The 12,629-nt window shown below is 58.9% G+C and overlaps 1 protein-coding gene across 1 annotated transcript in view; it reads left to right on the top strand.

Annotated features, from left to right (window-relative positions):
• LOC140496221 (uncharacterized) overlaps window positions 1-12,629 on the top strand; it is a 24,503-nt gene that overhangs the window by 6,220 nt on the left and 5,654 nt on the right. Inside the window, exons 2-5 of the mRNA XM_072595721.1 lie at window positions 5,423-5,531; window positions 7,238-7,276; window positions 8,295-8,333; window positions 10,606-10,644. Coding sequence (XP_072451822.1) covers window positions 5,423-5,531; window positions 7,238-7,276; window positions 8,295-8,333; window positions 10,606-10,644 — 226 coding nt within the window. The remainder of the gene's footprint in view (window positions 1-5,422; window positions 5,532-7,237; window positions 7,277-8,294; window positions 8,334-10,605; window positions 10,645-12,629) is intronic.

Here is a 12,629-nt window from a genome sequence, read left to right as displayed (position 1 = left end):
GGGGGAATTGGGGGGGGAAGGGGGGGAGGGGGGAGTTGGGGGGGGGAAGGGAAGGGGGGGAGGGGGGAGTTGGGGGGGGAAGGGAAGGGGGGGGAGGGGGAGTTGGGGGGGGGGAAGGGGAGGGGGGAGTTGGGGGAGGAAGGGAAGGGGGAAGGGGGGGAGGGGGGTGGTGGGAGGGGGGCGGAAGGGGGGGAGGGGGGTGGTGGGAGGGGGGCGGAAGGGGGGGAGAGGGGGGGAAGGGGGGGGTGGTGGGGGAACAGAGGGAGGGGGGAAGTGTGGGAGGGGGGGAAGGGGGGAGGGGGGGTGGGAGGGGCAGGAAGGGGGGGAAGGGAAGGGAAGGGGGGAGGGGGGTAAGGGGGGGAAGGGAAGGGGGGAGGGGGGAATTGGGGGGGAAGGAAGGGGGGGAGGGGGGAGTTGGGGGGGGAAGGGAAGGGGGGGAGGGGGGAATTGGGGGGGAAGGGAAGGGGGGGAGGGGGGAATTGGGGGGGAAGGGAAGGGGGGGGAGGGGGGAATTGGGGGGGGAAGGGAAGGGGGGGAGGGGGGAATTGGGGGGGGAAGGGAAGGGGGGGAGGGGGGAGTTGGGGGGGGAAGGGAAGGGGGGGAGGGGGAGTTGGGGGGGGGAAGGGAAGGGGGGAGGGGGAGTTGGGGGGGGGAAGGGAAGGGGGGGAGGGGGGAGTTGGGGGAGGAAGGGAAGGGGGGGAGGGAGAGTTGGGGGGGGGGAGGGAAGGGGGGGAGGGGGAGTTGGGGGGGGGAGGGAAGGGGGGGAGGGGGAGTTGGGGGGGGGAGGGAAGGGGGGAGGGGGGAGTTGGGGGGGGAAGGGAAGGGGGGGGAGGGGGGAGTTGGGGGGGGAAGGGAAGGGGGGGAGGGGGGGAAGGGAAGGGGGGGGAGGGGGGAGTTGGGGGGGAAGGGAAGGGGGGGGAGGGGGGGAAGGGAAGGGGGGGGAGGGGGGAGTTGGGGGGGAAGGGAAGGGGGGGGAGGGGGGGAAGGGAAGGGGGGGGATGGGGGAGTTGGGGGGGGAAGGGAAGGGGGGGGAGGGGGGAGTTGGGGGGGGAAGGGAAGGGGGGGGAGGGGGGAGTTGGGGGGGGAGGGAAGGGGGGGGAGGGGGGAGTGGGGGGGGAGGGTGGAGTTGGGGGGGAGGGTGGAGTTGGGGGGGGGAAGGGAAGGGGGGGAGGGGGGAGTTGGGGGGGGAAGGGAAGGGGGGGAGGGGGAGTTGGGGGGGGGAGGGGGAGTTGGGGGGGGGAAGGGAAGGGGGGGAGGGGGGAGGGGGGAGTGGGGAGGAAGGAAGGGGGAAGGGGGGGAGGGGGGTGGTGGGAGGGGGGCGGAAGGGGGGGAGGGGGGTGGTGGGAGGGGGGCGGAAGGGGGGGAGGGGGGTGGTGGGAGGGGGGCGGAAGGGGGGGAGGGGGGTGGTGGGAGGGGGGTGGGAGGGGGGCGGAAGGGGGGGAAGGGGGGGGGTGGGGGGGGAACAGAGGGAGGGGGGAAGTGTGGGAGGGGGGGAAGGGGGGAGGGGGGGTGGGAGGGGCAGGAAGGGGGGGAAGGGAAGGGAAGGGGGGAGGGGGGGAAGGGGGGGGAAGGGAAGGGGGGAGGGGGGAGTTGGGGGGGGGAAGGGAAGGGGGGAGGGGGGAGTTGGGGGGGGGAGGGAAGGGGGGAGGGGGGAGTTGGGGGGGGGAAGGGAAGGGGGGGGAGGGGGGAGTTGGGGGGGGAAGGGAAGGGGGGGGAGGGGGGGAAGGGAAGGGGGGGGATGGGGGAGTTGGGGGGGGAAGGGAAGGGGGGGGAGGGGGGAGTTGGGGGGGGAAGGGAAGGGGGGGAGGGGGGAATTGGGGGGGGAAGGGAAGGGGGGGAGGGGGGAGTTGGGGGGGGGAAGGGAAGGGGGGGAGGGGGAGTTGGGGGGGGGAAGGGAAGGGGGGGAGGGGGAGTTGGGGGGGGAAGGGAAGGGGGGGAGGGGGGAGTTGGGGGAGGAAGGGAAGGGGGGGAGGGAGAGTTGGGGGGGGGAGGGAAGGGGGGAGGGGGAGTTGGGGGGGGGAGGGAAGGGGGGAGGGGGGAGTTGGGGGGGGGAAGGGAAGGGGGGGAGGGGGGAGTTGGGGGGGGAAGGGAAGGGGGGGGAGGGGGGGAAGGGAAGGGGGGGGAGGGGGGAGTTGGGGGGGGAAGGGAAGGGGGGGGAGGGGGGAGTTGGGGGGGGAAGGGAAGGGGGGGGAGGGGGGGAAGGGAAGGGGGGGGATGGGGGAGTTGGGGGGGGAAGGGAAGGGGGGGGAGGGGGGAGTTGGGGGGGAAGGGAAGGGGGGGGAGGGGGGAGTTGGGGGGGAAGGGAAGGGGGGGAAGGGAAGGGGGGGAAGGGGGGAGTTGGGGGGGAGGGAAGGGGGGGGAGGGGGGAGTGGGGGGGGAGGGTGGAGTTGGGGGGGAGGGTGGAGTTGGGGGGGGAAGGGAAGGGGGGGAGGGGGGAGTTGGGGTGGGGAAGGGAAGGGGGGGAGGGGGGAGTTGGGGGGGGAAGGGAAGGGGGGAGGGGGGAGTTGGGGGGGGGAAGGGAAGGGGGGAGGGGGGAGTTGGGGGGGGAAGGGAAGGGGGGGAGGGGGAGTTGGGGGGGGGAGGGGGGAGTTGGGGGGGGAAGGGAAGGGGGGGAGGGGGGAGTTGGGGGAGGAAGGGAAGGGGGAAGGGGGGGAGGGGGGTGGTGGGAGGGGGGCGGAAGGGGGGGAGGGGGGTGGTGGGAGGGGGGCGGAAGGGGGGGAGGGGGGTGGTGGGAGGGGGCGGAAGGGGGGGAGGGGGGTGGTGGGAGGGGGTGGGAGGGGGGCGGAAGGGGGGGAAGGGGGGGGGTGGGGGGGAACAGAGGGAGGGGGGAAGTGTGGGAGGGGGGGGAAGGGGGGAGGGGGGGTGGGAGGGGCAGGAAGGGGGGGAAGGGAAGGGAAGGGGGGAGGGGGGGAAGGGGGGGGAAGGGAAGGGGGGAGGGGGGAGTTGGGGGGGGGAAGGGAAGGGGGGAGGGGGGAGTTGGGGGGGGGAGGGAAGGGGGGAGGGGGGAGTTGGGGGGGGAAGGGAAGGGGGGGGAGGGGGGAGTTGGGGGGGGAAGGGAAGGGGGGGGAGGGGGGGAAGGGAAGGGGGGGGATGGGGGAGTTGGGGGGGGAAGGGAAGGGGGGGGAGGGGGGAGTTGGGGGGGGAAGGGAAGGGGGGAGGGGGGAGTTGGGGGGGAGGGAAGGGGGGGGAGGGGGGAGTGGGGGGGGAGGGTGGAGTTGGGGGGGGGAAGGGAAGGGGGGGAGGGGGAGTTGGGGGGGGGAAGGGAAGGGGGGGAGGGGGGAGTTGGGGGGGAAGGGAAGGGGGGGGGAAGGGAAGGGGGGGGAGGGGGGAGTTGGGGGGGGAAGGGAAGGGGGGGGGAAGGGAAGGGGGGGGAGGGGGGAGTTGGGGGGGGAAGGGAAGGGGGGGGAGGGGGGAGTTGGGGGGGGAAGGGAAGGGGGGGGAGGGGGGGAGTTGGGGGGGGAAGGGAAGGGGGGGGGAGGGGGGAGTTGGGGGGGGAAGGGAAGGGGGGGAGGGGGGAGTTGGGGGGGGAAGGGAAGGGGGGGAGGGGGGAGTTGGGGGGGGAAGGGAAGGGGGGGAGGGGGAGTTGGGGGGGGAGGGAAGGGGGGGAGGGGGGAGTGGGGGGGAGGGGGGAGTTGGGGGGGGAAGGGAAGGGGGGGAGGGGGGAGTTGGGGGGGGGAAGGGAAGGGGGAGGGGGGAGTTGGGGGGGGGAAGGGAAGGGGGGGAGGGGGGAGTTGGGGGGGGGAAGGGAAGGGGGGGAGGGGGGAGTTGGGGGGGGGGAAGGGAAGGGGGGAGGGGGGATGGGGGGGGAAGGGAAGGGGGGGAGGGGGGAGGTTGGGGGGGGGAAGGGAAGGGGGGGAGTTGGGGGGGGGAAGGAAGGGGGGGAGGGGGGAAGGGAAGGGGGGGAGGGGGGAGTTGGGGGGGGGGAAGGGAAGGGGGGGAGGGGGGAGTTGGTGGGGGGGAAGGGAAGGGGGGGGAGGGGGGAGTTGGGGGAGGGGAAGGGAAGGGGGGGAGGGGGGAGTTGGGGGGGTGAAGGGAAGGGGGGGGAGGGGGGAGTTGGGGGGGAGGGAGTGGGGGGGGTGAAGGGAAGGGGGGGGAGGGGGGAGTTGGGGGGGAGGGAAGGGGGGGGAGGGGGGGAGTGGGGGGAGTGGGGGGGGAGGGGGGAGTGGGGGGGGGAAGGGGGGAGTTGGGGGGGGGAGGGAAGGGGGGGGGAGGGGGGAGGGAAGGGGGGGGAGGGGGGAGGGGGGAGTGGGGGGGGAGGGAAGGGGGGGGAGGGGGGAGGGAAGGGGGGGAGGGGGGAGTTGGGGGGGAAGGGAAGGGAAGGGGGGGGAGAGGGGGAGTTGGGGGGGGAAGGGAAGGGAAGGGGTGGGAGGGGGGAGTTGGGGGAGGGAGGGGGGACTTGGGGGGGAAGGGAAGGGGGTGAGGGGGGAGTTGGGGGGGGAAGGGAAGGGGGGGAGGGTGAGTTGGGGCGGGAAGGGAAGGGGGGGAGGGGGGAGTTGGGGGAGGAAGGGAAGGGGGGGAGGGGGGAGTTGGGGGAGGAAGGGAAGGGGGGGAGGGGGGAGTTGGGGGAGGAAGGGAAGGGGGGGAGGGGGGAGTTGGGGGAGGAAGGGAAGGGGGGGAGGGGGGAGTTGGGGGAGGAAGGAAGGGGGGAGGGGGGTTGGGGAGGAAGGGAAGGGGGGGAGGGGGGAGTTGGGGGAGGGAGGGAAGGGGGGGAGGGGGGAGTTGGGGGAGTTGGGTGAGGAAGGGAAGGGGGGGAGTTGGGGAGTTGGGGGAGGAAGGGAAGGCGGGGAGGGGGGAGTTGGGGCAGGAAGGGAAGGGGGGGAGGGGGGGAGGGGGGAAGAGGAGGGGGGGAGGGGGGAGTTGGGGGAGGAAGGGAAGGGGGGGGAGGGGGGAGTTGGGGGGGGAAGAGAACGGGGGGAGGGGGGAAGGGAAGGGGGGAGGGGGGAGGGGGGAGTTGGGGGAGGAAGGGAAGGGGGGGAGGGGTGAGTTGGGGGAGGAAGTGAAGGGGGGGAACGGAGGGAGGGGGAAGTGTGGGAGGGGGGGTTGAGGGGGGGGTGGGAGGGGGGGGGAAGGCGGGAGGGGGGGTGGGAGGGGGGGTGGGAGGGGCGGGAAGGGGGGGAAGGGAAGGGAGGGGGGGTGGGAGGGGCGGGAAGTGGGGGAAGGGAAGGGAAGGGAAGGGGGGGAGGGGGGGAAGGGAAGGGGGGGGAGGGAAGGGGGAAGGGGAAGGGGGGAGGAAGGGGGAAAGGGGGGACGTGGGGGGAAAGGGGGGAAAGGGTGGGGACGTGGGGGGGGGAAAGGGGGGGAGTAGGGGGAGGATTCTCCTCTGTTCTGTCCGAAGGAGGGGGGGGATGGGGGTAAGGGCCGGCTGACATTCTTTAGAATCCGACGGTGATGAAAGGTGAAAGATCTGGCTGTGAGCCTTTAGTTACCTTTCCCTGATCGTCTTCCTGTTCCTGTACAGAAGTCGCAGTCTGCGTGTGGAGGTTCTGACTCGCCAACACCAGGATATGGTGAAGACAACAACCTCTTCTGTGGTAATGTTCATCAGGAGCTCCTTTCCCAGATTCACACCCCTGTCCCAATTAAGGAACAAGCTTCATGTCCCATCAATGGGCCCACTGTGGCTCAACAGACACCAATATATCCATCATGGTCGACATCTGTGTCAGTGGGACTCTGCAGAAGGATGGAGTACAAGTTGCCCCACACCCCTCTGTCCCAGACTGGCGCTCACACAGCTCTCAAACATCTGCCTCGTGCTTCCATTAGTTGTACTGTCTTGAGGGCCTGCCCAGCTGCAGGGAGTGCCGTAACTAAGACGCAATAAAATCCAAGTGGAGTGTGAGATGCCATCGCCAAGATGAAATAAAGCCCCGCCCAGTGCAAAGGTATCACAGCTGAGAGTAGATTCCCTTTGTGAAGATGTCACAGCCTGCCGACTGTGAAGGTGTGGCAGCTTAGACTGTCAGTGGCGCAGACAATTTGTGGGTGTTTGCTACCAGACGTTAGATGCACAGCAATACCCAGGCCACTTATTTTGGAATTGACCATAAATACTGAGCAGATAAATACATCGAGGATAACTAAATGTTGGCCTCATCCAAATGGGTTAGGCCGGAATTTCAAAGCTAGACTTTAAGGCAGTTATTACAAAAGAATCCATGAACCTCCAGAAGGTTGCAATCCAAGTCCAAAGGAAATATTCCTGGGGGCTGGAACTCAGAACTGAAACCAGGATAGACCAGAAAGACTCAGTAGGTGTGGCAGCATCTTCAGGGCAATGATCTTTGGTCCAAACTGCAGTTTCACTAGTTTTTCTCTTTCTGTATCTGATGACATATGAGACGGGTAATGCACTGGCTGACCATATAGTTAGTTACTCCTGGGACAGTCGGCCAACCTTCCAGACTCGATAGCTCACCATGTGGCACTCTGTTGACTCGGATGCCAGTGGCTGTACTGCGAGGTTTTACAGGATGGGATTCAATATCTTCAGCCAATTGTGAATGGACTTTGGCTGTTGAATCCCGCAGTAGGCCTTGAACTGAAAGGCTCAGATATTCACCTCACCACAAGGCCTCCCTGTTTAGTTATTTAATGTTAGTTTCATTTGTAACAAGGAGAGTGAGGTCAGGAATCCTACAACTGTTGCCTCAGTGTTGGGCGTTTTATATATAGCTCTGTTTATGACTTTACCTGGCCAGTATCAGATTAGATATGACACATGAACGAGCCCTGGGGTTAACTGTTCAATCCTTTCCTATCAAGTGCCCTCGCTTCAAAGTAATAACAGCCATGTAGACTGCCTTAGATCGCTGGAGATATTTCCCACACAGCTTTCACAGTATTAGATTGTACACAGCGATGTGCCTTCCCTCAGTGATAGTGCTTTGACTGCTAACCATTCTGGATAGTCATTTGACTGCTTACTGTAAACGGTGTGAATAAATGTGAGTACTTGTGGAAAAACAGTCACACGCTAAACCCTGGGACTTTCAAAACCTCTCATTTGCACATACCTTGAAGGGACTAATCCTCATTTTATCTGATTTGATCATGTGCTGCAGTTCCACAGAGTGACCACCAGGTAGCAATAGAGGCTCATGATTATATGGAACCAGTGTTGTGAGGACTGATTTGATCTGTGTCTTAAGGAATTCTCACACTCAGGACTACAGAGATCCTTCTGTTCAGTGATAATATTTTGTGCAGATTGCTAACTGTTCTTGATTTTGTCTAGAACCGGTAGAGGAACTGGACAGGCTCATCAACTTTGTCGGTGAGTCAGTGCTTGTCTCCCTCAGTATCTGTGAAGTTGTGAATGCTTTTCACCATTACTTACCAGTGAATACACCAACTTCCAACACGACACTGCAGTTCCACTCAGTCAGCACTGGGTAGCGCTAGAGGCACAGAAACAGAAAATGGGAGCAGGGGAGGCCATTTGGCCCATTCAGATTGCTCTATCTTTCAATATGATCATGGCTGATCATCCAATTCAATACCCTGTTCCTGCTTTTCCCTTCTTCTCCTTTTATCCCTTTAGCCCCAATATCTAATTCCTCTTCGAAACCATGTAATGTTTTGGCCTTGAATTCCACCGGCCCATCGCTCTCTGGGTGAAGACATTTCTCGTCATCTCCGTGAATCCGATCCTAACCACTTCACCCTCTCCTCCTGCACCAGTCCCACCATCCCGACAATCTGGTAACCCTTAGCTCCACTCCCTCGAGAGACAGAACATCCTACCTCAGATAAGGAGACCAAAACTGCACAATCAATAAACCCAATGTGTCTTCAACAGGAGCCTGTACAATAGCAGCAAAACCATCCCTGCTCCTCTACTTGAATTCTCTCATTCCAAAGGCCACTGTACCATTTATTGTTTTTACTACCTGTTGCACCTCCGTGCTTATCTTCAGTGACTGGTGTTTGAGTTACACATTCCCCTCTCACAGTTTGGTGCCATTCAGATTATCTGCTTTTCTGTTTGCCAACCAAAGAGGATAACCTCACATTTATCGATCTGACATGCATTTTCCCACTCATCTAACTTACACAAATCACACTGCAACATCTCTGTATCCTCTTCACAGCTCACTCTCCCACCCAGCTTTGTCTTACCTCATTTTAGATTGTATAAAACCACCAAAAGCTGTGCTGTCAGAACTGATCTGATCTGTTTTTTGTTTTAAAAGTGTCCTCCCACTCAGGAACACAGACATCCTTCTGTCCAAAGATGACTTGTTGTTTTGTACTATTTCCTGCTGATTGTAAATGTTCTTTGTCTTGTTTAGAACCAGTTCAGGAACAGAATGGGCCCGTCAAAGTTGATGGTGAGTCAGTGCTTCTCTTTCTGTCTAAACAGAGAGTGACTCTTGAGTGACTCTGAAACTACGTTTCCCTAAGTTTCCCCTCACCCTGAACTGGAGACTTTTCAAACTCCCATCTGTGCAGCTTAAGCTGATCCTCACTGTTAGCAAAGAAGTTGCTGTTGGTTTCTCGTCACAATTTCTGACCTGCGTTCAACTGTACGTGTAAGTTTGTGCGCACGTGTGTGTGTGTCTGAGTACCTGCATGTGTGTGTGTGTGTGTGTGTACCTGCATGTGTGTGTGTACACCTACATGTGTCTCTGTGTGTATGTGTACTTGCATGTGTCTGTGTGTGTGTGTGCGTGCATGTGTGTGAGTACCTGCATGTATCTATGTGTGTACCTGCATGTGTGTGTGTGTCCCTGCATGTGTATGCACGTGTGCATGCATGCATCCACGTACCTACATGTATGTGCGTGTGTGTACCTGCATGTGTACGTGTGCGCGCGCATGTTTCTGCATACCTGTTTCTGCATATGTGTATATATATGTGTGTGTACCTGCATGTGTACACGTGTGTGTGCATGTGTCTGTGTACCTGTATGTGTGTGTATGTATAATGTGTGCACGTGTGTGTGTACAGGTGTCTGCGTACCTGCATGTGTATGTGTGTGTGTATAATGTGTGCACATGTATGTACACTAGTGGATACTTCAGCAAGATGATGCCCCTAGGTAGGAACCTTGCTACACTGCAGTACACCATGTGGGCAATATGGTTAAAACCCAGGAGCTCAGATTTGCACTGTTTGGTTGGTGGTGACTAGAAAAGCCTTGCCTGTGATGCCCACCATGTTCAATAGCCTGTCATCATCTACTATCCCCTCCACTGGCAACCCTGCCTTGAGGTGTGAATGGGAAAATAAGTGACTAAGCTTAAGGTGGCTTTACAAACAGGGTCTGACCAGAGAGTTATTTAATTCCTTCCTTTACACTGTGTGACATGAGCACCTCACTCTCAGAGTGATGTGAAGAGTTTAGAAAGGGTGCAGAAAGGATTGACAAGAATTATTAAAGCAACAGCAGATTTCAGTCACATGGTGAGACTGGAGAAGCTGGCCTTGGAGGTGAGAAAGTTAGATTAGATTAGATTTCTTACAGTGTGGGAACAGGCCCTTCAGCCCAACCAGTCCACGCTGACCCTCCGAAGAGTAACCCACCTAGGGCCATTTCCCTCCTAACACTAACACTGTGGGCACCTTAGCATGGCCAATTCAACTGACCTGCACATCTTCGGATTGTGGGAGGAAACCCACGCAAACATGGGGAGAATGTGCTCGAGAGGCAATTTGATCGAAGTCACCAGGGGTTGGGCGGAGTAAATGGGAAGAAACTGTTTCCAACAATGACAGGATTGAGAAGCAGGAAATAAATAGTAAGGTAATTGAGAAATGACACAACAAGGAAGCGATGGGTAATGAGGGTCAGGATCAGAAATGTACAAGGTGGGAGTGTACAATAGGCAGATTCCATCATGATCCTCAGAAGGGACTGGGAGAATTACCTGAAGAGAGGAAATTTGCTGGGGTATCAGGCAGGGGTGTTGGACTGGCCTGAGTACTTCCCACAGAGTAATGCCGCTGAACAGCAAGGACCAAGGGTTCGATTCAGATGGTTATTGCTTGGTACTTGTGTGTCACACGTGTTCCTTGCTACTTGTCTGCCCAGGTCTTACTGCCTTATGGACATGGACTGTTTCAATATCTGCAAAGTTGTGAATGGTGCTGGTGAATGTCCAATTACCAGTGAATAGAACATAGAACATAGCACAATACAGCACAGAACAGGCCCTTCGGCCCACGATGTTGTGCCGAACCTCTATCCTAGATTAAGCACCCATCCATGTACCTATCCAAATGCCACTTAAAGGTCGCCAATGATTCTGACTCTACCACTCCCACGGGCAGCGCATTCCATGCCCCCACCACTCTCTGGGTAAAGAACCCACCCCTGACATCTCCCCTATACCTTCCACCCTTCACCTTAAATTTATGTCCCTTTGTAACACTCTGAATACGTCAACTTCTAACATTACTCTGCAGTTCCACTGGGTCACCACCTGGTAGCAGTAGGGACTCATAATTTTGGCTTGTACAGGTTCAGATATTGTCAGAAGTGATTTGATCCGTGTCTTAAAGTGTCCTCATGCTCAGGAATACAGAGATCCTGCTGTTCTAAGGTAAATTCTTGTTATAATATTTAGTTCTGTTTGCTAATTGCTGCCTATTTTGTTTAGGAAGAGTTGTGAAACAGCATGGACCCATCAGAGCTGTTGGTGAGTCAACGCTTGTCTCTCTTTTGAGTCTCATTGGAGTGTTCCCAATAGTTTAGCAGCTCATTGGCCAGTTACTGCCCAATGGAAGATGGGTACAGAAGGCTATGGAAGCCTACAGCTTAGGCTTGCAGTTAGTCTCCCCACAATACCAACAGAACTGGGAGCAGGGAGAGATGGACCCGAAAGCAGCTGGGGTTTCCGATCATTGTTCAATGATGCTGCTGGACCATGAGCATCAAATGAGGGCAGGATCAGTCACGCACGAGGTGCCTTTAAGTTAAAAACCTCCAACCGTTTTGGTTGCTGTGGTACTGAGCGTGGACTGGACATGAATCCACTTGCTAAAGTTATCGACCAAAACATATACTGTTTCTTTTCCCTTTCAAACATATCAAAACACCAGATGCCAGTCTTCAGCTAATCCAGTTCACTCCACGTGATATCAAGAAATGGTTGGAGACACTGGATTCTGCAAAGGCTCTGGGCCCTGACAATATTCCAACAATAATATTGAAGACTTGTGCTCCAGAACTTGCTGCTCCCCTAGCCAAGCTGTTCACAGTTACCACAACCTGGCAATGTGGAAAATTGCCCAGGTATGTCCTGAACATAAAAAGCAGGACAAATCCAACCCAGCCAATTACTGCCCCATCAGCCTACTCTCAACGATCAGGAAAGTGATGGAAGGTGTCCCTCAACAGTGCTATTCAGCAGCACCTGCTCAGTAATAACTGCTCAGTAATAACCTGCTCAGTAATAACCTGCTCAGTAATAACCTGCTCAGTGATGCCCAGTTTGGGTTCCACCAGCCCACTCAGCTCCTGACCTCATTACAGCCTTGGTCCAAAATGGACTAAAGAGCTGAATTCCAGAGGTGAGGTGACAGTGACAGCCCTTGACATCAAGGCTGCATTCAACCGAGTGCAGCCTTAGCAAAGCTGGAGTCAGTGGGCTTCAGGGGGTAAACTCTCCACTGGTCGGAGTCATACCTGGCACAAAGGAAGATGTTTGTGGTCATTGGAGGTCAGTCATCTCAGCTCCAGGACATCTCTACAGGAGTTCCTCAGAGTAGTGTTCTCGGCCCTACCATCTTCAGCTGCTTCATCAGGTCAGAAGTGGGGGTGTTCGCCAATGATTGACAATGTTCAGCACCATTCATGACTCCTCAGACACTGAAGCAGACCAGTTCAAGTGCAACAAGATCTGGACAATAGCAAGGTTTGGACTGTCAAATGGCAACTAACATTTGTGCCACACAATTGGCAGGCAATGAATATCTTCAATAAGAGACAATCTAATCACCACCCTTTAACATTCAATGATGTTACCATTATGGAGTCCCGCAATGTCAATCAACATCTTGGGGGGTTACCACTAACTAGCAACTCAACTGGACTCACTGCACAAACACAGTGGCTACAAGAGCAGGTCAGTGGCTGGGAATACTGTGACGAGTAACTCACCTCCTGACTCTGCAAAGTCTGTCCACCATCTGCAAGGCACAAACCAGGAGTGTGATCGAATATTCCCCATTTACCTGGATGGGCGCAGCCCCAACAACACTCAAGAAGCTTGACACCATCCAGGACAAGGCAGCCCACCTGACCTGGCATCACATCCACAAGGATCCACTCCCTCCACCACAATGCACCGTCTACAAGATGCACTGGAGAAATTTACTAAAGCTCCTCAGACAGCATCTTCCGAACCCACGACCACTTCGATCAAAAGGACAAGGGCAGCAGAGACATGGGAACACCACCATCTTCGAATTACCCTCCCAAGTCGATCATCATCCTGACTTGGAAACATCTCACTGTTCCTTCACTGTCACTGGGTCAAAATCCTGGAATTCCCTCCCTAATGGCATTGTGGGTCCACAGCAGGTAGACTGCAGCAGTTCAAGAAGGCAGCATCACCACCTTCTCAAGGGGAGCTAGGGACAGGAGTGTTCCCTCACACCACCAGGAACTCTGGTTCGATTC

Source organism: Chiloscyllium punctatum, chromosome 26 (assembly GCF_047496795.1).
Source record: "Chiloscyllium punctatum isolate Juve2018m chromosome 26, sChiPun1.3, whole genome shotgun sequence".
In the NCBI taxonomy this organism is placed as follows: Eukaryota; Metazoa; Chordata; class Chondrichthyes; order Orectolobiformes; family Hemiscylliidae; genus Chiloscyllium; species Chiloscyllium punctatum.
The sequence above is the reverse complement of the archived record's forward strand: the minus strand, read 5'-3'. Positions and strand labels throughout refer to the sequence as shown.